This window comes from Psittacula echo (genome assembly GCF_963264785.1).
Source record: "Psittacula echo genome assembly, chromosome: 2".
NCBI classification, from domain to species: domain Eukaryota; kingdom Metazoa; phylum Chordata; class Aves; order Psittaciformes; family Psittacidae; genus Psittacula; species Psittacula echo.
In genome coordinates, this window is record NC_137737.1 from 160,282,008 (window position 1) to 160,309,655 (window position 27,648).

General features: G+C 51.5%; 1 protein-coding gene across 5 annotated transcripts in view; it reads right to left on the bottom strand.

Moving 5' to 3' along the window:
* ZC3H3 (zinc finger CCCH-type containing 3) overlaps positions 1–27,137 on the bottom strand; it is a 157,275-nt gene extending 130,138 nt beyond the window's left edge. For all 5 annotated transcript variants that reach the window (XM_080610612.1, XM_080610614.1, XM_080610613.1 and 2 more), the window contains exons 1-3: positions 27,091–27,137; positions 22,825–24,217; positions 19,350–19,546 (exon numbers count right to left, since the gene is read on the bottom strand). In XM_080610612.1, the coding sequence (XP_080466738.1) occupies positions 19,350–19,546; positions 22,825–24,217; positions 27,091–27,136 (1,636 nt within the window). In that variant the 5' untranslated portion in view covers position 27,137. The remainder of the gene's footprint in view (positions 1–19,349; positions 19,547–22,824; positions 24,218–27,090) is intronic.
* Positions 27,138–27,648: the final 511 nt, after the last annotated feature.

Sequence of the window (27,648 nt, forward strand, 5' to 3'; positions counted from 1 at the left end):
ACACACTATGGCAGCAGCTGACACCAGATACAGCAATCCTGAGCTCTCTCCCTTTGGACCTTCAGGAGAGGGACAGGAACAGCCTCAACTCACCAGGCTCAGCATCACTTTCAGAGCTCACTTTGCCACCTGCATGAAGCTATGGCTGTCAGTGCAGATGCACCAGCATCAGAATTACCTTCCTCTTTACATCATCTCCCTTAATCGGCATCAGTCGATATAAGCTGTGTTAACTGAGACAGTTTAAATACCATGTCTTTGCTAAGCCAGCTCATTTTGGCTGAAGCAGGCTAGGACATGCTCCAAGGCCCAATTCCAGTAGGGAATTGGTGCTTCCAGAGCCAGCACACACCTACATTTCACACAGGTACAGTTATTATCTCCTTATCCTCACATTAAGGCTTTGAACCTCTGGTACAGAATCATGGAATGGTTTGGGTTGGAAGGGACCTTAAAGCTCATCCAGCTCCAACCCCTGCAATGGGCAGGGACACCTTCCACTGGAGCAGGGTGCTCCAAGCCCCTGTGTCCGACCTGGCCTTGAACACTGCCAGGGATGGGGCAGCCACAGCTTCTCTGGGCACCCTGTGCCAGCGCCTCAGCACCCTCACAGGGAAGAGCTTCTTCCTTATATCCACTTACATCCAAACCTTGAGGCTCTTTCATCCCACTAACATAGACTGCTGATGGGCAACCAGCCATGCTGGATCAGGTCCCAGGGTGCAAACCTCTTCCTTTCGCAGCAGAGCAGTCATATGCAGTCAGGTATGACCAGGTCATCAGGGAACAAAGCCTCAAAACCCTCAGAGCTAGTAAGGAGCCTACAGCAAAGCCCCTTTGGCCAGCTGAGATGCAAACAGCAAAGTCTATAGCACAAAATACCAGCAACAATTGGTTTAGGTGATGCTTCTGACCACATCTACAGCACTGGGTTCTGCTCTTCTCATCACACAGGGGGCAAACCCAAGGTCCACCATTGTGAAAGCATCTACCCCAAGATCACCGAGAACAAGCAGCAGAAGTGCTTTAATGACCAAGCCTGGCTCCAAGCCTGCTCTATCAGGGCCATTTCCCCCGACAAGAGTTTCTCCTGCCTTCGCGTTCTTCAGGTAGTTCAAATGCCTGGTTCTGTCCTTGGAAATGAGGTTGAGAGTGGCTTCAAAACTCATTACAACACCACCAGAAAGGGCCTGTTACTCTGCGTTGATGCAGCCCACGGGAGCCAGCTGGGTACCACTGGGGTGACATCCCTGTGGGGTGGGAGATTCCCCTTATCCCCTCTGCTGGGGTTGAGCACTGCCAAGAGCACAAAATCCACTGGGAACTTCATTGTTGGAGCATCCCAGAAGCTGATTGATGAAGCTAAGGATAAGACACTGGGATCCCAGCAGGACAGTACTCTTCCAGTGCCTAAGGGGCTACAAGAAACCTGGAGAGGGGCTTTGGACAAGGGCCTGGAGGGACAGGCCAAGGGGAATGGCTTGAACCTGCCAGAGGGGAGACTGGGATGAGCTCTTAGGCAGAAGCTCTTCCCTGTGAGGGTGCTGAGGCGCTGGCCCAGGGTGCCCAGAGAAGCTGTGGCTGCCCCATCCCTGGCAGTGTTCAAGGCCAGGTTGGACACAGGCGCTTGGAGCACCCTGCTCTAGTTTTCTTGGGGGTTTGGGGTTTTTGGGAGGTTGTTTGGGGTTTTTTTTGGTGGTTTGTTGTTTAAAAAACTCCCAAAACCAAACAAAACACCCTCAAAACTTCATCATCTCCAAGCACCGACAGTAAAAATCCCACCCAGCCTTTTTCCCTCAGCTGCCACATCCAATTAGTCTCTCCAGGCCATGTGTCAGGAGGGATCTCCTGAATCTATGGGCTATTTTAACAGCAGGACAAGCAGACTTCCAGCCCTCCTCTTCCCCAGTGACCTGAATGCAGTGGGAGTTGCCTGGTTGGCAGAGCTGGAAGAAACAAAAACGTTCCCTGGAAGATTCCTGACATTCCTTCTGCATGTTATTTAACAGTTGAATAAGCCAAGTGATATCCTAGCGCACCTCAAAGCAAGCTGCGAATACTGACCAGAGCCCCAGTTCTCTTGTGGATGTACCATTAATACCGTCCCAAAGAGATAAAAACATAAAGGATCAAGATTACAGCATCACCCAAAGTAACAGAGTCAGGAGCAAACTGGTCCTCCCTGAGCTCATGGAATCATGGAATGCTTTGGGTTGGAAGGGAACTTAAAGCTCATCCAATTCCAATCCCTTGCCATGGACAGGGACACCTTCCACTAGCACAGGTTGCTCCAAGCCCCATCCAACCAGGCCTAAGTTTCCTCTCCTTTATGGAATCTGTCCCTCTCCCATTGCAGCACATCAAGGCCACGTTTATAAGCAGCAACTGTTCTTGCACCAGAATTCATTTCCACTTGAAAAGAGGGGAAATACGTCAATCTGACAGGCTACGAGCTGGATTAGTGCAAAGGTTTTAAGAGCTACTGACAACAAGTCCACTTCTGCTTTGGATTCAAAAGACCCTGTTGGTCCATTAAGGAACCCAGGCACTCTGCTGACATGAATATTTAAAAGAGAAAAAGCAAAGCATTAGGCAGCCAAGCAGCTCAGGATGGGCACTAACACCTTCAAGAGGAGAGGAGAGGACAAAGGAAGTGTCAGCACTCACAAAGTGGCCGATGTCATGTCCAGGGATGGCTTTTTGAGAGGATGGAGTGGGAAAACCAAGGTCCTCTCCTGCAGCACTTAGGATGAAACCAGCCTTTCAGCAGCGTGTTCAGGTACTGACACGCAACGGAAAGTGGATCCGTATGGAATATCCGTGAATAAAGAGGAGAACGGCTCTTCAGTTTAAAGGTAAAACTGTCTGGGAATCAGGAAGACACAGCACATAATAAAGAACAACTACTGAAACCCATGTGTCCTGCCATGTACGACCAGAGAGCTTGTAAAATCTGGGACCACAATGAGAAAAATAAGAAGAGTAATAAACGTGAACTGCTCTGAAAAAGAAATCCAGCTGCATGTCCACATTTCCCAACCATTCCTGCTTAGCACAGGCCATGGGGTGGAGCGAGTGGGAGCAACGGGTCACACAGAGCAAAGGAGATCTAATGCTGTTCGTGGCTCTGGAAAGAAACTTGCAGCTTAACTCACATACAGCAACAAGGACCAAAGCCTTTAAAACAAACAGAAGCCAAAGAGCAACTCTCCTGAAAGCTACAAGTCCCTAGAGAAAGAAAATCATGGAAGGAAGAGACGGAAGTTGCATGGTGCAGTGTGGAAGGAACAGAAGATGACCCCACTCACCCAGCACCCAAAACTGCTCTGATCAAGAGCCCAGGAGACAAGACAGAGTCAGAGATTTAATCATAGAATGGTTTGGGTTGGAAGGGACCTTAAAGCTCATCCAGTTCCAAACCCCTGCACAGGCAGGGACCCCTTCCACTGGAGCAGCTTGCTCCAAGCCCCTGTGTCCAACCTGGCCTTGAACACTGCCAGGGATGGGGCAGCCACAGCTTCTCTGGGCACCCTGGGCCAGCGCCTCAGCACCCTCACAGGGAAGAACTTCTTCCTTATCTCCAACCTGAACTTCCCCTGTTTCAGTCTGAACCCCTCACCCCTTGTCCTGTCACTACAGTCCCTGATGAAGAGTCCCTCCCCAGCATCCTTGTAGCCCCCTTCAGACACTGGAAGCTGCTCTGAGGTCTCCACGCAGCTTCTCTTCTCCAGGCTCAACAGCCCCAATGTTCTCAGCCTGGCTCCATACAGGAGGTGCTCCAGCCCCTGCTCATCCTCGTGGCCTCCTCTGGACTTGCTCCAACATAAAACAAGATGTTCCCTTTAATATACATTACAAAGCAAAGGGAAACACCAGGCTGCAGCTTTACTGCCTGTCACCAGCAGAGGTTTAACATCTTGATTTCACGCTGCTATTCTTCATTACATTTTATTACTGGGCTTTATGTTGCTATCCCAGCGTTCAGGTGGGAATTAGGAGGGTTTCATTCAGGAATGTCTTTGAGACACTTAACAATCCCATAGCAGGACACTGCTTCCCACTGCTGGCTCTGCTGAGGGAACACAAGCAATGCTTAGAGCAACTCAGAGAGGTGCTGTGGCTTCACTGAGCTAAGCTGAGCTATGCGAGTCCTTGGCCAGCGTGAGGAAGGCAGCAGAGATCCCCCACAGGGCATGGAGAAAGGAAATCAAGCAAAGGAATCAAGTCACAGGATGGCATTTCTTAAGGTACCAATAAGTCCAAGAGGCTGGGTTGTCTCAGACACACTCAGAAAGCAAAGGAAGGCACTCATTGCGCAGAGGTTTGTGATGCACTAAAGGACTTTTCCCTGTGCTGGAACAGCCATGGGGCTGCCAGGCAGAGCAGTCTTTGGAGCCACACACAAGCTGTTTTCAGCACAGGAAAGAGATTTTATCCCCTTTAGAAAGCTGATGCTCTGCCCCTGACTCTAACAGGCCTGAAAGCTCCCAAATAAACGCCTCAGAGCAGCTTCCAGTGTCTGAGGGGGGCTACAAGGATGCTGGAGAGGGACTCTTCATCAGGGACTGTAGTGACAGGACAAGGGGTGATGGGTTCAGACTGAAACAGGGAAGTTCAGGTTGGAGATAAGGAAGAAGTTCTTTACTGTGAGGGTGCTGAGGCGCTGGCCCAGGGTGCCCAGAGAAGCTGTGGCTGCCCCATCCCTGGCAGTGTTCAAGGCCAGGTTGGACACAGGGGCTTGGAGCACCCTGCTCCAGTGGAAGGGGTCCCTGCCCGTGGCAGGGGTTGGAACTGGATGAGCTTTAAGGTCCCTTCCCACCTAAACCATTCTGTGATTCTAAGCACAAGTGTGGCAGCAGCCACAGAAACCTCCAGGACCAGCCTCAAGTCCTGGGGCTGTTTCCAGCCTATTTGCCATAGGGATGCTCCATCCCTGAAGTGACACAGGAATAACCCCCGTACACAGACACGACGCACTCCAGGCATTATTCAGGCAGGGAAGCGGCTGTTGGGAATTACACCCAGCAGCACCTGTTTATCCAGAGGGGCCAAGCAGGGTTTGCAGAGACATAAACAAGGATATCAAGTTCAGGATGCTTTTAACAAAGCTGCTTTCCCCACACCATGGCAATGGCATTTCAGCAATGCCCTGCCCAGTCCCAGAAGGAAAGTGGTGACAGTGGGAGAGTCTCTGGGGCTGGGCATCCCTTTGGTACAGGGGGAGGAATTGTTGGGAGCAGGGATCACTTTACTGGCATTGTATGTCCAGGATCTTCCAACCTCTTCAGCCTAAACCTGCCCTGGTGCAGCTTGAGGCCGGTTCCTCTTGTCCCATCCCTTGTTCCTTGGGAGCAGAGCCCAGCCCCTCCTGGCTCCATCCTCCTCTCAGGCACTTGTAGGGAGTGATCAGGTCCCCCCTGAGCCTTCTCTTCTCCATCTGAACCCCCCAGGTCCCTCAGCCCTTCCCCATCACACTGTGCTCCAGGCCCTGCACCAGCTCCGTTGCCCTGCTCTGGCCCCGCTCCAGCCCCTCAATGTCTCTCTTGTAGTGAGGGGCCCAGAACTGGACACAGGATTCGAGGTGCCTTTGATTATGGGGGGTAAAATCCAAGTGTTACCCCATGAGAACAACAAAAACAGAGGTGCCACATTGAAAGTAAGGATCACAGACCATTAAAACAGAAAAAGACCCAACTTTGGGTCTTCTAAACATCGATTATTCCAGAGTAATTCATTACAGAGCTATAACAATACATAAAATTGCCTCTGACTCTTCTGATAATTTATGCAAGATTAAAGTAACGCTGCGGTTGCCTTTTCCATTGCCTAATTCAGCAGTTTCTTTTCTCCTTATGAAAGCAAGACTCCAGATTTAACTGCTCTAATGCCCTTTTACAGTGGTTGGGGTAGTAAAATCTAACAGCCACTACAGCATGAGGCAGGGAAATGATGGATGGTGGAAGGTCAGCGAAGGGGAGCACTGTAAAATGCCCCAGTTAATGTTGAGATAAGAGAGTAAATCTTACTTTAAAAACACATACACACACATACAAATACACAGAGTAGGATCGCTGATGAACTTGTTTCACCCTATCAAACCCCCTTTGGATTCTTCTCATGATAACAGATACTTCCACACGGAGCAAGTTGCTTTCTTAATAACCAAGCAAACAAGCACCTTGCAAGGAAACCATTTGAAAGCCAGCACAGAGTCATGGAATGGTTTGGGTTGGAAGGGACCTTAAGATCATCCACTTCCAACCCCTGCCACGGGCAGGGACACCTCACACTAGACCACGTCACCCAAGGCTCTGTCCAACCTGGCCTTGAACACTGCCAGCAATGGGACATTTACCACTTCTACGGGCAGCCTGTGCCAGGTCCTCATCACCCTCACAGTATCAGCACCAGATTAAGCTCAGCAATCAACTCCATCACTGTGACCCACCCAAGAAAGAGCAGAGCATGGGTGAGAGGTTGATCTCTTCTTCAACATCTTTGTCGGTGACATGGACAGGGGGATTGAGTGCGCCCTCAGCAAGTTTGCCGATGACACCAAGCTGTGTGGTTCGGTTGATACGCCAGAGGGAAGGGATGCCATCCGGAGGGACCTCGACACGCTTGTGAGGTGGGCTGATGCCAACCTGATGAAGTTTAACCATGCCAAGTGCAAGGTCCTACACCTGGGTCACAGCAATTCCAGGCACAGCTACAGGTTGGGCAGAGAAGAGATTCAGAGCAGCCCAAGGAGAAGGACTTGGGGGTGTTGGTTGATGGGAAAATGAACATGAGCCGGCTGCAGTGTGCGCTCACAGCCCAGAAAGCAACCGTATCCTGGGCTGCATCAAGAGGAGCGTGACCAGCAGGTCGAAGGAGGTGATCCTGCCCCTCTGCTCTGCTCTCGTGAGACCTCACTTGCAGCACTGTGTGCAGTTCTGGTGTCCTCAACATAAAAAGGACATGGAACTGTTGGAACAAGTCCAGAGGAGGCCACGAGGATGATCAGGGGCTGGAGCACCTCCTGTATGGAGCCAGGCTGAGAACATTGGGGCTGTTCAGCCTGGAGAAGAGAAGCTGCGTGGAGACCTCAGAGCAGCTTCCAGTGTCTGAAGGGGGCTACAAGGATGCTGGAGAGGGACTCTTCATCAGGGACTGCAGTGACAGGACAAGGGGTAACGGGTTCAGACTGAAACAGGGGAAGTTCAGGTTGGATCTAAGGAAGAAATTCTTTACTGAGAGGGTGGTGAGGCACTGGAATGGGTTGCCCAGGGAGGTTGTGAATGCTCCATCCCTGGCAGTGTTCAAGGCCAGGTTGGATGAGGCCTTGGGTGCCATGGTTTAGTGTGGGGTGTCCCTGCCCATGGCAGGGGGGTTGGAACTGGATGATCTTAAGGTCCTTTCCAACCCTGACTATTCTATGATTCTATGATTCACAAAATAGAGTTCACCTCTTTTCCCCCCTCAAAAGCAGTATTTTAAGCTTTTGCACCCAGGCCCTTTGACTCAAGTTCTTGCCAATTCAGAGCTGAGGCTACCAGGAGATGAACCAGAGAATCCAGGGACTGTAGTGATAGGACAAGGGGTGATGGGTTCAAACTGAAACAGGGGAAGTTCAGGTTGGAGATAAGGAAGAAGTTCTTTACTGTGAGGGTGCTGAGGCGCTGGCACAGGGTGCCCAGAGAAGCTGTGGCTGCTCCATCCCTGGCAGTGTTCAAGGCCAGGTTGGACACAGGGGCTTGGAGCAAGCTGCTCCAGTGGAAGGGGTCCCTGCCCATGGCAGGGGTTGGAGCCGGATGAGCTTTAAGGTCCCTTCCAACCCAAACCATTCCATGATTCTAAGACAGCTGGAACCACGTTGGACCTTCTCAACACAGTGCCTGAGCTGGATCTTCCCTAGCATGTGGCTGCTGCTCTCCTACAACCAGGAGCCCCATCACCCAGCAGCACCACACCATTCAGTAACTCAGCAGTTACTAACTTCTTTTCCAGGAGAGCTTTTTGCTTTTCCCCAAGCTCCCAAGAAGGTGCCAACACACCCAAGGGTGCTTGTTTTACCACAGAGACCTCATAAAACACAGTTTGAGAATGTTCCTGAAGGAAAAACTGAAGTTGTATGTCAGATCCCACCCACAAACACACAGTTGCCTGGGGACAACCTGTCCCACCCAAGAACAAGATATCCCAGCACATTTAAAAGTGCAGTGAGCCACACAGAAGATAATAGCCCATGCTAAGGCTCCAAGCATCCTCGTGCCCTTTTCCAGCAGAGAGCCCCTAAGGGCAGATTTAAGGGCTTTCAACATGTAGGGATCAGCTTTGAGAACAGATCCTGCCGGACTCACAGTCCACCAGCCCTGTCTGTGCACCCCCTTCCTAGATACACAACAGCCCCAAGTGCAATCCAAATACAAGTCTGCCCAAAACCACACACAGATGGGTTATGGAGAGGCACAAACGAGACACTGGTGAGGCTGCCCCTCAAATCCTGAGTTCAGTTCCGGGCCCCTCACTACAAGAGAGACATTGAGGGGCTGGAGCGCGGACAAAGCAGGGCAATGGAGCTGGTGCAGGGCCTGGAGCACAGTGTGACGGGGAAGGGCTGAGGGACCTGGGGGTTCAGTCTGGAGAAGAGAAGGCTCAGGGGGGACCTGATCGCTCCCTACAAGTGCCTGAGAGGAGGATGGAGCCAGGAGGGGGCTGGGCTCTGCTCCCAAGGAACAAGGGATGGGACAAGAGGAACCGGCCTCAAGCTGCACCAGGGCAGGTTTAGATGGAGCTGAGGAACAATTCCTGCCCCAAAGGGTGCTCAGGCATTGGAACAGGCTGCCCAGGGCAGGGCTGCAGTCACCGTCCCTGCAAGGGTTCACAGCCCGTGGAGACGAGGACTCAGTGCCATGGGTTAGTGGTGGCCTTGGCAGTGCTGGGGAGCAGTTGGACTGGGTGAGCTTAAAGGGCTTTTCCACCGTGGTTGATTCTATGATTCTATGTAACACTCCTCAAACTCCCATTTCCTGGCAGCAACAGCAGAATTCCCATTGCCAACTGAAGTAAAAAGCATTTCCTATTCTTTCGACTAAAGCAGAAACTTAAAACAGCAAAAGCTGCTGCTGCAGCAAGAGTTTTGTAGGACTCCTGAGATGTCAGGTCCACAAAGCACTTACCCCAGGTGCACTTACACATCTGGTGTGTGTTCTGAGGGGTGTTACTCATTCCTATCGCTGTGCAGAGCACACCAAGCAAACAGGGAAGTCCTCGACTGAGCAGCTCCTAACTCAGCTCAGCAGCAAGACAGAGGAATCATTCGATGAAGCTTGTGAGCTGTTATTAGGAAAATCAAATGGGAAGTGTGTGCAAAACTGCATTAGGGAAAGAAGCGTTGGAAATAGGGATTTGAAGAAGAATAGGAAGCAGAAAGCAGAACAGAGAAACCCACCCAAGTTTTACAAGGCGCAGATGCTGGGGTGGGATTCACACAGTGCTGGGGAGGATGCTCCCATCATCCACACAGGCAGCAGTTCACAGCACAGGAAACAGCTGTGACTGTAATTGTGACTGTGCAGGGGCTATCTCCAGTCAGTGTGGGTATAACATGAAGTGAAATAGCAAGAGGAGGAAACAAAACAGGAAAAGAGACTCACTGTCGAGCTGCAGGTTGCAGAAGTCACATTTCTTTTAAGTACCTTAAATGCTTGCTTTTATTCCCCTTAGTTTACTTTAAGAACCCAAGCAAAGACAACCAAGGGGTTAAGAAGCAGCAGGACTGAAACCCAGCACAATTCAGAGCAGCAGCAGAAGCCAGACAGGTTAAAAATGGGTTGAAAAGCTTCACTAGGAGCATCCACACAAAGACAAACCCATTCACATGGGGGACAAGCGAGGGACTAACCCAGCTCTGAAATCACAAGTGAGTTTTGCAGTGTTCAACCACTACAAACAATAAAATAGCCCAAACAACACAGAAATCACACACTGTGCACTCACAAACCTGCTCTAGTGGAAGGTGTCCCTGCTCATGGCAGGGCTTTGGAACTGGATGAGCTTTAAGGTCCCTTCCAACACAAACCATACCATGATTGCATGATATGCCATTGCCTGCTGCTACCCACATCCTCATCACTTAGTCCCCACCTTTACACTGGCAGAGATCTACCCACAGGTCTCACACCCATGCAAGGAGCACCCCACAGTCATCTTGATGTAGCGTGAGGAATCCCTGCCTACAGCAGGGAGTTGGAACTGGGTGATCTTAAGGTCCTTTCCAACCCAAACCACTCAGATGTTATGATCCAGAGGCGCTCTATCACCTTCAGATCACATCTCTGACACATTTCACTCTTCTCCCTGTTGCACTCACTATTTGACTTGACCCCAAACCCAACCACCGAAGCACTTGAGCTCGCTGCAGAGCAAGCTGTCTACATGGTGACACCTCCTCGCTTAGCAAAGCTGACTTCCCCTGCTTCAAGCAGCCCGTTAAAAGACAGCTCTGCAAAGAGAATCCCCATTGCTGGCTGCCTGCCTGCAGCTCCTCTTGCAGCTTTGGGACAAGTCACCTGTAAATGCCAAGTGAAGCCAGAAACCCAAAACCACTGCTTACGAGCACTGACGTAACACTGGTGCTGGGCCCAGGCCCAGAATGTGAACTTTTCCCAGGGACTGCGAAGGAGTGAGCAGCCCCTTGGCACAGGCACTGCACCCCTGGATCCCAAGGACATGCCAGAGAAGTGAGAAGAGAGACCTGACAACATAATGATTTACAAGCAAGGTCACAGCTACGTGTGACACTGTGATGCTGTTCCACTTCTTGGCCTCGAGCGTTCAAGCTGCAAAGGGTTCACATAAGCTTTGTGATGCAGCCCACATTCTGCACCCCCAGAGTGTGAGCAGCAGGTTGAAAGAGGACATTCTCCCCCTCTACTCTGCTCTCATGAGACCCCACCTGCAGCACTGGGTGCAGTTCTGGGGTCCTCAACATAAGGAGGACATGGAGCTGTTGGAGCAAGTCCAGAGGAGGCCACCAGGATGAGCAGGGGCTGGAGCACCTCCTGTATGGAGACAGGCTGAGAGCATTGGGGCTGTTGAGCCTGGAGAAGAGAAGCTGCGTGGAGACCTCAGAGCAGCTTCCAGTGTCTGAAGGGGGCTACAAGGACGCTGGAGAGGGACTCTTCATCAGGGACTGCAGTGATAGGACAAGGGGTGATGGGTTCAGACTGAAACAGGGGAAGTTCAGCTTGGAGATAAGGAAGAAGTTCTTTACTGTGAGGGTGCTGAGGCGCTGGCCCAGGGTGCCCAGAGAAGCTGTGGCTGCCCCATCCCTGGCAGTGCTCAAGTCCAGGTTGGACACAGGGGCTTGGAGCAAGCTGCTCCAGTGGAAGGGGTCCCTGCCCGTGGCAGGGGTTGGAACTGGATGAGCTTTAAGGTCCCTTCCAACACAAACCAGTCTCTGGGATTCTCTAAGTTAGGAAGAACCTGCTCAGGAAGACTGATGATGGAGCAGAGAACAGACATGACACACTCCAAGGGGGCCTGAGCCCATGACACAAGGGTGTCCTTCGAGGGCAGCAATCGCCAGCTCCAACTCCTTCTAATAAGCTGTAACAGACACGTTGCAGCAGCTTAAGTCAGCTGTAAAGCGATCTGAGACGTCACCTCCCAAACAGCAGCAACACCTCGTGCAATTCACTGAATAAAAACAGAAATCCAAAGCTCAGAATACACCTTAAACCAAAAAGGAATCAGAAGTGTCCCAACAGGAATCTCCCCGTTCTAAATACTTCTCAGCCTCCACTTTAGAAGGGAAAACAAAATAGGAGAGGGAATAAAATCCATTCCCAAAGCTGCCAGAGGGGTCCAACCAGCCAATGTCAATAAAATTAACAGCAGCTGAGCATTCACATGCCAGCCATAATTTACTCCTCAGCCTTTACACCCCGTTTACTTTCTGCATTTGCCTGGGCACGAGTAATGTAAACCAGCTCCTTCCACTTCTGGTGCCAGGTTTTGGCCAAGCAAGCTCCCCTGTCCATCCCAACTCCTTGTGCTGGGCAAGAAGAAAGAGGAGTTTAGGGCATTCTTTAGGTGACCGTCGCTGTGACATTAAAGAGGTGTAGGAAGTGTTCTGCAGGGCGAAGCGCGTCTTAGGAATCCTGATGGAATTTCTCTCTGGAAAGGAGCAAATATAAACAGGATTTCCTCCTATTCAGCACGTACATAGAAGCCATTTTCAGTGCTTATGGTGGCAACAGAGAGGACAAGCAGGAAGCTGGAAACAGGAATTGCTGTCTTAGCTCAATCTGGAGCATGAGAAAGGCAACGAGAAGTAGGAAAGGAATATTGTGAAGTGGCAGCAATATAAAATCAGCCTCCTAACTGTGTATGGGAACAAACTGAAACAGGGGAGATTTAGGTGGGATATAAGGAAGAAGCTGATCCCTGTGAGGGTGCTGAGGCGCTGGCCCAGGGTGCCCAGAGAAGCTGTGGCTGCCCCATCCCTGGCAGTGTTCAAGGCCAGGTTGGACACAGGGGCTTGGAGCACCCTGCTCCAGTGGAAGGGGTCCCTGCCCGTGGCAGGGGTTGGAGCTGGAGGAGCTTTAAGGTCCTTTCCAACACAAACCATTCCATGGTTCTATGATTCTAATAAAAAGGTACTCTCTTGAGTACCTGATCGCTCCCTACAAGTACCTGACAGGAGGATGGAGCCAGGAGGGGCTGGGCTCTGCTCCCAAGGAACAAGGGATGGGACAAAAGGAACCGGCCTCAAGCTGCACCAGGGCAGGTTTAGATGGAGCTGAGGAACAATTCCTGCCCCAGAGGGTGCTCAGGCATTGGAACAGGCTGCCCAGGGCAGGGCTGCAGTCACCGTCCCTGCAAGGGTTCACAGCCCGTGGAGACGAGGCCTCAGTGCCATGGGGTAGCGGTGGCCTTGGCAGTGCTGGGGCATGGTTGGACTGGATGATCCTAAAAGGCTTTTCCCACCTGGCTGATTTCCATGAGCAGTTTCTGTGGCGCACGTTCAGGTCCTGCTCTTGCACTGAACCAAGCCCCAAATTATTTAAGAAAGCAAGGCACAACAAGGAAAGGTCCCTGGAGAAATCTGCCTCTTGCTCCCTCCTCCTCCTGCTTCCAGCCAGCTTGTGCCTAAGCAATCCCGGCCCCACGGCTCAGGAGTCCTGCCCGCAAGGGGGATATTCCAGAGGGGACAAGCCACGGAGGAGCTTCTTGCTGGCATCTTTGTAATATCCTGTATTCCCCCGGGGCGAGGAGGGTTGTGGAGCCCACCCTCTGCTGAACAATGCACTTTGGAATTCAATTAAAGCCATTATCTCTTGTGCCAAAGCAATTGTGTCCAGCATCTATCCTGCAGCCCTTTACACCTTCAGGCTCCTTCTTTCCCTGTTTCCTCCTGTTTATGCTCTTGCAAATTCAATTGCTGATAATCTGAACCCCCCCCCCCTCCCTTCTCCAAGTAAAAGAATGAGCACACCTTGTCCGAGGGAAATTGATTCTCTTTTTGCTTGAACCAGGCGATTGCCACGTTTTATATACTCTGGTCTTGGTGATCATTAGTAATTCAATTTTCTTTTTATTAGCCCCCTTATCTGCTGAGCAATAGAGTGGCAGAACTGACCTCTTCTGCACGGGGAAATGTTTCAAATCTTCTCCCTGATTAATTTTGCCAGTTAAGGCAAAGAGGAGAGAAATGGCCCAGCTCTTAAGCATCACAATGAATAAAGCTTAATGTTGATTGTGATGGAATTTGGAATGCCAAGGAAATTGATTGAACGCAGCAATTACACTGCAATAGTAACTCAAGGGAAATGGGATAGTTTTCTCCTGGCCATAGGCTTTTGGTTATTTAAAACAATCCAATTTGCAAGGATAATTATATATTAGTGTTTTATCTGCCACTTGAAATGAACATGGGAGTTTTGATACTGGCCCAGCATTAGCAGGTTATTGCTGCAAATTACTTGATATCTGCTTTCTTTCACATAAAGACGAAATTAGGCCATCAATAACCAGCAAAAGGTGGACTGGGGAGATGCAAGGGGCACGAGTGCCCTCTGCAGGGCTACAGGGAAGGAAGGGACGCACCAGAGGCTCCCCAAAATCCCTAATATTCCTGCTTGGAGTGAAGCATCCAGCCACCGCTCCGGTGCCGGACATGCAGCGAGCAGGCATGATGAGGATTCCCATCCATACAGCTGTCACATCTTTGCCATTCAAGGAAATTAAGACAAAATTATCTTCATTTAGGCACTTACTTCAAGTTTTTCCTAGAGAAAAAGCCCTGGGAATAAGAAATGACAGCGCTGTCATGCGGAATTCCCACTGGATGAACACTTACAGCACAGCGGCGATGCACAAGAGCTGCGGCAGCCAAAGGAGGGCAATGGCATTGATTTTTAGGAAGGGCGAGGAAAGGTTCACACCTGCAAACCCTCAGCTGTCTGCCATTAAAAACAAGAGTTGAGAGCCTCATCCTGCAGGATGTCAAACAGGCACCAGTTAGAGCCAAAAAGCTGTTGGAAAAGAGAGGGATCCCTGCATCCACGCTGCTGGTACAGGACCTGGAGTGCAGGAGGAAGAGGCACATCCTGCTGGATGAATCAAAGCATCCTTAAAAGTTGATATTTCCATTTAAAACTGGTGATAAAAAGGTCATATCCTGTTCATAGCTTGGGAATAACCCCATCTCCAGTTTGGAGGAAGCAGACAAAGGCTACTCTAGCAAATGGGACAGCACACGGCCAAAGAGCACAACAGGAACTGGTACCATCCCAACGTAGGCAGCAAGGTCTGCTTATATTGACAATTCCCATTATTGATAAGCCCCAGAAAGCCAGCTCAGGAGAGACATTTGCCTGTAGACAACAGAATTCCAACATACCCTCACTGCAATGACAGAAGAGGAGTCCAATATTTATTCTCCAAATCAAATCCTTTGGCTCAGATGCCAAAAGAAAAGTGGTTGGGAAATTGCATCCATGGAAATTCCACCCACATCTTAATTACAGGCTGGCCTCCCCCTGCTTCTTGCATCCAGAAAGGTGGATTACGGCTCAGGAGCTCTCCAGTATGAGAGCAGAGGCCAGCAACAATCCCAATGGGACTCCTACATATAAACAGGGGAATTTAAAGTTCAGGCTGTAAAAGGAATTCTTATTATGGGAAATCATTGGAAAGTATATGAAAATACATGTTTGAAGAAAGAAATATAAAAGAAAGGATACAAGAAACCCAGAGAGAGGCCTTGGACAAGGGCCTGTAGGGACAGGCCAAGGGGAATGGCTTGAACCTGCCAGAGGGGAGACTGAGATGAGCTCTTAGGCAGAAGCTCTTCCCTGTGAGGGTGCTGAGGCGCTGGCCCAGGGTGCCCAGAGAAGCTGTGGCTGCCCCATCCCTGGCAGTGTTCAAGGCCAGGTTGGACACAGGGGCTTGGAGCAAGCTGCTCCAGTGGAAGGGGTCCCTGCCCGTGGCAGGGGTTGGAACTGGAGGAGCATTAAGGTCCCTTCCAACACAAACCATTCAACGATGCTATGAAATCACAAAGTTAACTTCAGGTTGTATTTAAACAGGGTGTATCCCTAAGCAACACAGTGACACCAGTGGCCTGAGGACCATATTCAGCAGCCTGATGATCTTTGTTGGATCAGCTTTTCAGAGAATGCTATGGTTTGGAAGGGACCTTAAAGCTCCTCCAGTTCCAGTTTCAGTCCTCTCCCTGGGCAGCGACACCTTTCACTAGAGCAGGTTGCTCCAAGCCCCATCCAACCTGGCCTTGAATATCCTTCCCTGGATAAGGAGAGAAGCAACCGCTGTCTTTTATCGCTCTTGTACCAGATCCCTGATTCAGACCCAAACTGTTTTGCCTACACCAGACAACACAACCTCATCTGCACCTTCTATGGATGAATATATGTTTGAAGCCCGAAATCTGCAGGTGCTGGATGAAGCAGATCCTGTGCAGAAGTCAGTTCAAAGAAGTCAGGGTCAGTGGCTTCATCAGGTTCATGTCCATGCCCAAAGCAGGGACACATTACCTGAGTGGAGTCACAACTCCTCCCAGCAAAGCAATAACCTCCAAGTTCTCCTTCCCTCCAAAAAGAGCCTAAGAAGTTAAATGGGAAGAAAGAAGTAGAAGAAAAGGAGAATTCTTTAATATTAATGGCACATTAATACTAAGTATGATATGGTCAAGAAGTCCAACATCTAAAGGCTGTTTCCTCAACATTCATTTGGCTCCAGTGAGCAACAGAACATGTTCTATTCCTCTTTGCTTTGGTCGGGCACTTGAGCTCCACCTGTGCACATGTTCCACCCCAGCTTAAAATACCTGGGTGAGTAGAGCATGACTGCATTAGAAATGCTTCACTGCTCTCTGATCCCATCAGAATAACTTCCATTTAGGACATTCCCCAATTCCTGAGTGGTTACTAAATGTTCACTTTGATCAAAGGAGTATTTTGGGGTTAAGCTGATAAGAGCTGCAGGTGTAATACTCATCATGGGGGCAGCACAAATCATCCCAAGAGAACTGCTACCACTTTGCCACTTCCCATTATCCCTCTAAGGATCACTGATCCATAACTGAAACCACAGTGAATACCACAGAGGGAAATGCCTCTGAATATAAAGCATCAGGAAACATCACTTTGAAACTGAGTCTCAGCAGTGGCTGGAAGAGCTGAGATCAAAGAGGTGCAGGTGGGTCCAAAAAGGGAATGGGAGAGACAAGAGATGGACAAGCCTTTGTGTTACACACTTGGGAAAGGCGGGAATTCAGTATGTGCTTGTGCCACGTATCCCAAAAGCCTGTTTAACAGGATAAACAGGAAAACGGCAACGCTGGGAAGGAAGCGGCTGACCCAGCTTCTTGCAGCAACACTCAGTGCACGAAGCATTGCACGCTCCTCCGCAGGCTCCCTCCCATCCTCAGCCCTGACACACGTAGTTTGCATCCCAGAGTAGGATCTTGGGAATGCAGCTTTGCTGGATGCTCACTCACCACACTGCCATGAAGGCCCAGTGGATCCAGGCTCCAGCATGACCACATCCATCCATGGAATCACAAGCCTGGCTCCAGTGCCTAAAGGGGCTACAGGAAACCTGGGGAAGGGCAGCATTTTCAATTCACCATTTAAGGCATCAGTGTCCATTCTCCCACTGGCACAGAGGGGCATAGGGAAAAGAAGGATTTGTGGCATTTAGAAAGTGAGGAGCAGCAGTCTCACACATGCACATGCACATACAGGCACAGGAAAAGGCAGGAATGGCATTTCCTTTTGCTTTTAGTGCTTATAAGAACCAAACCAAGACAGATTTTTACAGCAGCTACAGCAGTTTGCAAAGAAAAAGAGTCACTTCCAAACCTACATCCCATTTTTTCCTTAAACTTCCTTATTTGTCACCTTTACTTTGAGCAAAGCCAGAAGCACAACTTGATTTCTGCTCTGTCTGCATATTTTCAGCCCTACATTGTTTAAAACCATCTTTTCAGGATGGGAACATTACCTTCAATCATCGAATGAGGATTTGGAATACATTCCCAAAAAAACACAGCCTTTTGGCAGCTGCAGTGGGAGGCTCCTGGGGAGCAGAAGATTTGGATCCATTTTGTACATTCTTAACCTATGTGCAGCTTCCCCTGGTTGGGCACAGTTACACTCACAGCTTCCACAAAGCAGAGATGTTTGCCAAGTGAAGTGAGCTCTTATTGGTGCTGGAGCCTTCCCAAGGGAGCAGCTTTGGTGCTGTGACCTCCTCAGTGACACACACAGCTGAGCAAACTCCACAGAGCAGCACAAATCCAGGTGCGAACATGGAGCTACATGGAGCACAAGGATCAGGTTTAACCTCAGGTGTGTTCCTGGATCATCCAAACAGCTCCCATCCCTGTAAGCAGCAGCAAAACTCCATCTCCTCATACATAAAATGCTGTTGCAACCACAAATTGCTGTCTACAGCAGAACTGCTCATATCAGGCTCTCAGCAAGCACCAAGCCCTTTATAAAGGAGCTTTACAGCATAAAGATTCATTCAATGGTGTGTACTGGTCATGCCATAGTACAGAAAGGTCCCCCCTCAGGTAGTTTATGAGGCTTGAGTCCTCAATTCACCCACAATAAGCAGTGGGCAGCTCTTGGGATGCTGAAGAGCTGCATTCCCCACCCCACACATCACCATCACCTAAGGAGGAAAAGCCTTGTTGCCCCCACATCACTGTCGCAGCTGGATTTGGTCACATGTTGCATCCACCACATCTGGTTTGAGACATCACAGAAGAGCAACCACAGTGCAAATGTGCCCAAGACCTTCAACCATACGTGCTGCCTTCACACACTGCATAACAGCTTCCAGCAGAGTGTCTGGAGCTGCCTCTCCAGGCACCAAAGGGTTTGATGACATCCTTAAACAAAGGAAGATTCAGCCCCAAAGCTAAAGAACTCCTTGAATGCTGGACCATCAATTCAACTGCGCAAGTGCACATCTTAATTCTCCTTCCCCTGCCTGCCTCTTAAATCCAGATCCAAAATTCTCTTCCCAGCATCTCCCCACCCCTCCAAACCCTCTTTAAACACACACATGAAAAGGAAACTCTTTTCCTTCTCGTCCTACAGAAAGCTTTTCCCTTTCCTGATTCTTCTTCCCCATTCTTCTTTCCATCCATCTAAACACAGCAACATCACAACACAGCTCTTTGAACACAAATTGTCTGTGACAATGTCACCACTGAACAGCAGAACCAGGAACATCACAGAAATGTGTCACACACACATAGGTGCAGCTCTTTGAGCCCCTGATTTCAGCTCTGACCATTGCCAAGCCAAAGCAAGGAGGACACAGCCACAAACGAAAACCCAATGGATCTGGTTTTCCTCTAATTATTGCTATTTTAGGCAAATCACATACAAAACCTACACGCCTGCAGCAATGGCACTGAGATATGGGTGCATTAAGTAAGTCCACAGCTCCTAAAGAAGCACCTCATGGCATGGACAAGCTTTTGCCCCATGCAATAGATATTAGTCTTACAGATGTATTACTGCCCCTGCCATCCTCTTCCTTCCTATTTGATACCTTTAAGCCCAGCAAAACCACACTGAAACCAAGATGCAGCTTTCAAATGGCCTTGTCTGGAGATGTCAAAGCACAACACATCTCCTGGGTAAGGCAGAAGCCTTACACCAGCCAAACATCACCTTAGTGTTTGCTCCAGGACCACCAACAGCAGATATACACCTCCTGGAGGACTCCATAACTCATTTCCAAACCCAAACGCTTCCCCTGGAATTGCTTCACCAGCACACACAGCAAACACCATCATCCCTTGGGATGGCTGGTCCTACCTTCCTTGGGGGAGACCTGCATCCTGGTGGCTGGCAGCCTGCAGAGCCTGTGCTTGGTGATGTGCACCAGTCCCCTGGGTGAGGAACGCTTTGATGTCACAGAAGGTTTGCCCCTCGAGGAGTTCTTCTTCCTGAGGTGGAAGTGGCTCCTCAGAGGCGTGGTGGGTGAGAAGCTGCTCTTCTTATCTGTTGGGGAACTGTGAAGGGAACACCACAGAGTTAGAAGAGAGTAAAGTGGTGATCAAAACCCATCCCAGAGCTGAGGAGAGAAGCTCCTGTCACTGAGTTCCTCACTGCTCCCAGACCAAGGGTGGTAAGAAACACTGAACAGAGAATTCCAAGTAAAAAGGCAAGTGAGGAGTTTCTTGCAAAGCACAGATGGAGAATGAGGGATCTGACAGCACAACTCTACCATTCCCTTCTGCTTTCTGCTTGATAGATTTAGGAGAGAGGATAGAATCATAGAATGGTTTCGACTGGAAAAGCCCTTTAAGCTCATCCAGTCCAACCATTCCCCAGCCCTGCCAAGGCCACCACCACCCCATGGCACTGAGGCCTCGTCTTCACAGGGTGTGAACCCTTGCAGGGACGGTGCCTGCAGCCCTGCCCTGGGCAGCCTGTTCCAATGCCTGAGCACCTTTTGGGGCAGGAATTGTTCCTCAGCTCCATCTAAACCTGCCCTGGTGCAGCTTGAGGCCGGTTCCTCTTGTCCCATCCCTTGTTCCTTGGGAGCAGAGCCCAGCCCCTCCTGGCTCCATCCTCCTCTCAGGCACTTGGAGGGAGTGATCAGGTCCCCCCTGAGCCTTCTCTTCTCCAGACTGAACCCCCAGGTCCCTCAGCCCTTCCCCATCACACTGAGCTCCAGGCCTTGCACCAGCTCCATTGCCCTTCTCTGGCCCCGCTCCAGCACCTCAATGTCTCTCTTGTAGTGAGGGGCCCAGAACTGAACACAGGATTCGAGGTGCGGCCTCACCAGTGCCCTGACCCTGCTGGACTTTAGCAAGATGAGGAGGGGTCTCACCTCCCCAACTGCCAAAACATCCCAAACAATCCCAGCCTGTACAGGCACCCTGCTCCAGAGTGATCCTCCCAGCACAGTCCACTCATAGACACATTCCCAAACCAAATCAGGAGGGCAAGAGAAGGGTAGAAACTCATGGTGAAGCACCAAGCAGAGGATCTGGGAAACAGCAGAACTGAGGCACCAGATCCTCAATTGGTGCCATGTTACCAGCTCTTTGCTTTAAACAGAAACATTATGAAGGCCACAGTCCTCAGTTTTCAAGAGCTCAGGACTGGTTTTACAGCAGTGAGAAAGGAGCCAAACCACATGTCCACTACACTGAGGGTATCTGTGAGTTCAGTGGGTGTGTAAAAGTCACACAGCTGCCATCAACCCTCAGCCCATCCCATTTATTATAGAATGGTTTGGGTTGAAAGGGACTTTAGAATCATCCAGCTCCAACCCCTGCCATAGGCAGGGACACCTTCCACTAGAGCAGGGTGCTCCAAGCCCCTGTGTCCAACCTGGCCTTGAACACTGCCAGGGATGAGGCACCCTGGGCCAGCACCTCAGCACCCTCACAGGGAAGAGCTCCTGCCTTATCTCCAACCTGAACTTCCCCTGTTGCAGTTCGAACCCATCACCCCTTGTCCTATCACTGCAGTCCCTGATGAAGAGTCCCTCTCCAGCATCCTTGTAGCCCCCTTCAGACACTGGAAGCTGCTCTGAGGTCTCCACGCAGCTTCTCTTCTCCAGGCTGAACAGCCCCAATGCTCTCAGCCTGGCTCCATACAGGAGGTGCTCCAGCCCCTGCTCATCCTCGTGGCCTCCTCTGGACTTGCTCCAACAGCTCCATGTCCTTCTTATATTGGGGACACCAGAACTGCACACAGTGCTGCAAGTGGGGTCTCACAAGAGCAGAGTAGAGGGGCAGCATCCCCTCCTTTTCCCTCCCCTGCAGCACAGGCTGGGATTGCTTCCAGCCCTGCTGAGAAAAGTAGCACAAACTCAGCAATCTCACTGAGAGCACAGTGAAATGAAGCCCTCACAGCACTTGCACAACACGTTGGCTTTCAGAGACAGTTTGGTCCCAATCTCTTTATCTGCTTCCCCTCGACTCCCAGCCCAGTGCAAACCCTTTTTGCACATATCCCAGCCCACACACCTTTTCCTTCGTTCAAGCTTCATTTATAACCTCCCCATTGTACTCTGTTCCTATCAGACACAGCCAGGGGGGAGAACTTGCTCCGCAAGACCGCAGGAGTTATCTGCTGCTCTGGCACACAACACTCTGCCAGGGTGGCTACAACAGCCACAGATGTCACTGACTTGACAAGGATAAGGAAGAGCAAGAGCCTGCAGGAAGGATGCTTTGGGTTACAGTTGGACAGCACAAAGGGATGGCACCTAAAGGGAGGAAAGTACACGGAGAGCATCATGGACAGAGATCATCTCCTTTCCCCACTTCATCCCAAGGTCTGTGCAATGGTTTAGGGGGAAAGACCATACATGGTAAAGCATTAATGTCATAGATCATGGGTTGGGGCAATACCCAGCACAAACACAGTCTGGTTGGAGCATCCCTGTGGAGAAGGACTTGGGGATGTTGGGTGAGGAGAAGCTCCCCATGACCCGGCTGCAGTGAGCGCTTGAGCTCAGAACCCCCTCATGTGCTGGGTGCACCCCCAGAGCATGAGCAGCAGCTCAGGGAGGGGATCCTGCCCCTCTGCTGTGTGAAGGGGAGACCTGAGAGCAGCTCCAGTGCCTAAAGGGGCTGCAGGAAACCTGGAGAGGGGCTTGGGACAAGGGCCTGTAGGGACAGGCCAAGGGGAATGGCTTTAACCTGCCAGAGGGGAGACTGAGTTGAGCTCTTAGGCAGAAGCTCTTCCCTGTGAGGGTGCTGAGGCGCTGGCCCAGGGTGCCCAGAGAAGCTGTGGCTGCCCTATCCCTGGCAGTGTTCAAGGCCAGGTTGGACACAGGGGCTTGGAGCAACATTCTCTAGTGAAAGGTTTCCCCTGCCCATGGCAGGGGTTGGAGCTGGAGGAGCTTTAAGGTCCCTTCAACCCAAACTATCCTAATTCTAGGACTCAAGCCACTTCTCCTCTTTTCCCCAGCCCCCAACACAACTGGTTATCAAACAGCCATCTCCTTCCCTTTGAACATGAGTGTGCTATTCAGGTCAGGGAGGAGCCTCCCAAGTGCTGCAGCAAAGAACAGGAGTGGGAGATGAGAAGAAATCCCAGCTCCTGTTTCAAAGCTTAAAGCAGACACAAACTGCGAAAGCAATTAAAACCTGAGAGCTTCCAAGCCTGGAAAATGGGATGGCTCCATACAGAACAAAGCACTTGGAAAGAGGATGGCAAATATTCCCTCCAGTAGATGGAAATCCTCATTGGAATTTCACTTATAGCCACTTACGTGAAGCCAACGGACACAAAATACAACCAGCACCACCAACAACCACCAACTCACCCCAAGCTGCCTTTTCTCTTGATGATTTTGGTCCGACTCTTCACTTTGTAACTGGACAACGTGGTGTCACCAAAGGAGGACTTCACCCCACCAAGTCCAACAGATGCAGCACTCAGAGGTGAGGAGACAGCACTGGCTAGAGGCAGGTTGGGGGCTGGAGGCTTCTGCTGATCCTCTGATCGCCACCTGAATGCTGACTTGGAGGTGGAGGGTGAGGTCTGCAAGCTGGTGGCTTTCCACTTGTATTTGCTGGGAGAGACCCCCAGCTTGGCCTGAAGTCCTGATTTCTTCACCTTTGCTCCCAAGTCTGCTTTGGGTGACACTTTAGCACCTCTGTCTGCTCCACCAGTGACCCTCTTAGCACCTTCTGAAGCTTTAGGGCTCACCCACCTCTTAACAGAACGAGAGCATTTACCAGGGTTTGCAACCCACGTGTAATTGGCTTTCCTGAACTTTGGAGCTTTGCTGGAGATGGGGGTTGAGGCAGCTCTTAGGTGACCAACAGCTTTGGGGACTGTGGAAAACCTGCTCTTCACTGGAGTCATCCCAACCACCGAAGTCACAGCAGGTCTGGAGCAAGGCTCACTGCTTCCCAGGAGCTTTGTCTCTCTGGAAGCATTCCTGTCTTGCTCACAACTGGACTGCCCTGGAGCTGGTGGTTCTGTCTTCTTCCACACCAAGCATTGAGCTGGTTCACGGTCTGGCAACACTGGAGGCTGCTGAGGTTCTGACTTCAGTGTCACGGCGCTTTCACTGGTGCTTCCAGAGGAAAATGGGGAGCTCCCAGCCATGTCACCAGCCATAAGCACTGTTCTGGGCTCATCTGCCACACTCACATAGGCTGAACTCACAAACCTGTGAGATGAAGTGAAGGAAACAGAGAGAGAAGGTCTCCTCCCTTCATTTTGGCCCACAGATGGAGATTTTGGCACCCTTCTCCTGTCACCTGAAGCTGTGACCATCGTTTCCAGCTTGCAGCAAGAACCAACATCAGGAAACTCTTTGGAATCTCCAAACTGGGCAGCTCTGTGGGGCAGCTGGATCCCCACAACTATGTTACCATCAGTGGTTAGGTCCACATGTCTCTCTGAAGATGATTCTGGTGGCTCAGAGGCCTGGCAGTCCCCATAGCTTCCAAAAGCCTGAGACGTGCTGGCACTTCCACCGCTCCCAACATCACACGCTGCTCCCGGTGGCCGGTTCACAAGGGAATACTTTTTCCTCCAGGAATGACCTTGGTGCTGCTGGAAATCCCTTGCTGGAGCTTGCTGGGGGTACCTGGCCAAAAATGCCCCCCTCCTGCTGAAGGGAGGCTGCCGGGAGGGGTTCCACCTCGGTGGCTGGGATGGCAGCGGCACGTCCCCATGTGCGTTCTTGTGGTCATTGATGAGACCTAAAGAGGAGAAGACAATGTCTGTTCATTCCCAATCCCATGGGAGTTTGACAGCATCAATCCCAACAGATTGGAGATCTGTTCATGGGAGTTTGACAACATCAATCCTAACACATAGGTGATCTGTTCATCCCCAGTCCCATGGGAGTTTGACAGCATCAATCCAATACACTGGGGATCTGTTCATCCCCAAACCCATGGGAGTCTGACAGCATCACAGCTCTGCTTTTCTTCATGCTGCAATGAGGATCACTCTACAAAAACCTCATTTCAGATACCTGTTGAAGGAAAAACTCCCTCCATCCTCATGGAAGTCAATAACAAAAGTGATCTCACAGGAGTTTAGTCCAAGCTCAATGGAGGTCTGGACCACAGATGCACCAACAGACCCATCACACACCTCATTTGTGCTCTCAGCCACATTTTGCCCCTTTCTGCTCTTTTTTAGATGCCAAATGGATGTTTGAATTATTGGGTTTGGAGCCTGATCTACAAAAATGCTGATTTTGTTTCCAGAAGTATCTTCAGAGCAGGATCTGCGGGCGAGTCATGTGGCCCAGAACAGGCACCACCAGCAACAACCACAATGCACAGAACCACAGAATCAACTGAGTTGGAAAAAGAGCTTTAAGCTCATCCAGTCCAACCATTCCCCAGCACTGCCAAGGCCAACACTACCCCATGGCACTGAGGCCTCGTCTCCACGGTGTGTGAACACTTGCAGGGACGGTGACTGCAGCCCTGCCCTGGGCAGCCTGTTCCAATGCCTGAGCACCCTTTGGGGCAGGAATTGTTCCTCAGCTCCATCTAAACCTGCCCTGGTGCAGCTTGAGGCCGGTTCCTCTTGTCCCATCCCTTGTTCCTTGGGAGCAGAGCCCAGCCCCTCCTGGCTCCATCCTCCTCTCAGGCACTTGTAGGCAGCGATTAGGTCCCCCCTGAGCCTTCTCTTCTCCAGACTGAACCCCTCAGGTCCCTCAGCCCTTCCCCATCACACTGTGCTCCAGGCCCTGCACCAGCTTCTTGTATCTTCTTCAAAGCTACAACAAGGAGGCTCTGAGGTGGCCCCGGCTTCACTGTTGAGTCACTGCGCACCCTCTGCCAAGCCACCACCCAGCGCTTTGGTCTCCTAAGGACGCCTTCTGGATAATAGATATGTGTCAGCTAGGGAGGGTCTGCACTTGTTGAGCCTCAGTCTTGAGAAAACCCTTCCAACAAAAGGGAATATCAAAGGGGGTTTGCGCCTTGTGGTTTAGGCACATATCAGCTCAGAAAAGCTATTTCTACACAAGGTGTCACAGAGCTGCCAGTGGAACAGCAGCGTCAGCAGATCCCTCCTGGAGGAGGCCTTAAGGACCCTGTTTTCCTTCCTCTCATCCCACCCCCACCATAGAGGAGCTCCAGGCCAGGGGCAGATCCCCTGCAAGGCCTGAGTGGAATCTGTGGCCTTACTAATGAGGAAAAATTACCTTGAAGTCTATAAATAGAGGGAGTTGGTGCTAAGAATAAGAGCTGATGCTCAGCAGAGCTGGGAAAGGGCACATAAATATATATCTACATCTAAATCCCCTCCATGCTCCTCTGCCATGCCGAGGAGTCTCAGCCTGGAGAGAAGAAGCTGCGTAGAGACCTCAGAGCAGCTTCCAGTGTCCGAAGGGGGCTACAAGGATGCTGGAGAGGGACTCTTCATCAGGGACTGCAGTGATAGGACAAGGGGTGATGGGTTCAGACTGAAACAGGAGAGATTTAGGTTGGCTGTAAGGAAGTTCTTCCCTGTGAGGGTGCGGAGGCGCTGGCACCGGGTGCCCAGAGAAGCTGTGGCTGCCCCATCCCTGGCAGTGTTCAAGGCCAGGTTGGACACAGGGGCTTGGAGCACCCTGCTCTAGTGGAAGGGGTCCCTGCCCGTGGCAGGGGGTTGGAACTGGATGAGCTTTAAGGTCTCTTCAACTCAAACCATTCCATGGTCTATGACAAAGGGCAACACCCCACCTCTGCGCCACGATCCCCAGGGGCTGTGGGGCAGGGGACACCCCCAAGCAGAACGGTCACAGGCCCTGCAGGGACCAGGAGCATGAGGACAAACCCCCGGGGGGCCTCCAAACCCCACAGCAATGTCTGGTCTCTGTTAACTCCCTGCCTTGAGCCACTTCTCCAGACTATTGCCGGCTCCCCATCAACTCCCCCATCCCTTGGGCCCTTCCCAGGCCTCGTTCCTTCCCTTCCCAGGCCTCATTCCTTCCCTTCCCCAGCGCTCCCGGGATACTCTCCTGTTCCCCCCTCAAAAGCCGCCTGCCTCACCCCACAACCTCAAGGTCCTCTTCAGAGCTCGTACCCCCCCCATGATTCCCAGATTCCCCCCCCTCACACCTCAATCCCCCCCACAACCCGTTCATATCCCCCAGGTCCCCCCCCCAACCCGTCCTTCCCTCCCATCGACTCCTCAGTCCCCTTCGCAGCCCATTCCCCTCCAATGACACCTCAACCCCATCATCGACGCCCCGGACCCCCCACAACCCATCCTACTCCCCATGTCCCTCCCACAACCCGTCCCTCCACTCTATCTACACCTCAGTCCCCCCCCAACCCGTCCATGCCCCATATCGACACCTCAGTCCGTCCCCCCCAAGCTGTCATACCCCCGAGTCCCCCCCACAACCCCTCCTTCCATCGACTCTCCTGTTCCCTTCACAACCCGCTCGCCCCCATCGACACCTCAGTCCCCCTCCACAGCCCGCCCATGCCCCCAGGTCCCCCCCCCTCTCATCCCTCCACCACATCCACACGTCAGTCGTCCCCCCTCCCTTCAGCCCCCCCCCCAACCTCCTCCCTCGACGCACCCGGTGCCCCTCGCCCCCCGCCGCCATTGCGGGCCGTACCCTGCAGCAGCCGGATCTTCCTCCACAGCCGCTCCCTCTCCTCCATCCCCGCAGCACCCCGCACCCCCCCCCCCGCATCCGCCACGTCATCAGCCTGCGCCGGCCGTTTGGCTACGTCACGTGCCTCCCGCCGTTGCTTGGCAACGCAACAGCCTGAGGCCTACACGTCCCGGCGGAGCCTGACCCTGGGCCGGGCCCTAGCCCCTTCCAACGGGCCTGGCTCGGCTTCGGCTCCGCCTCTCTCCGCCCGCTGTGCCCAACCTCTGTGCCGTGCCCAGCCTGGCCCAGCTGCCCCCATTTGTACAGTGTTCAGTGCTGGGCCCCTCATTGTTGCACATTAGCTTAAATTTTACGGAACCCTTTGATACGCGGTTTGACTCCACAACTCGTTAAAGTTGTCAAGTAGGTATGCTTTTATTCAGCGCTGAGGTGCATGGGGATCGCTCCTCCAAAGTACGCACCCCTCAGTGTCGTTTCCTGCTACATTTATCCTCCAAAGTTACACTCCTATACATATTCATGATCTGTCCTCGCTTCGTATTATAATGAGCTCAAAGG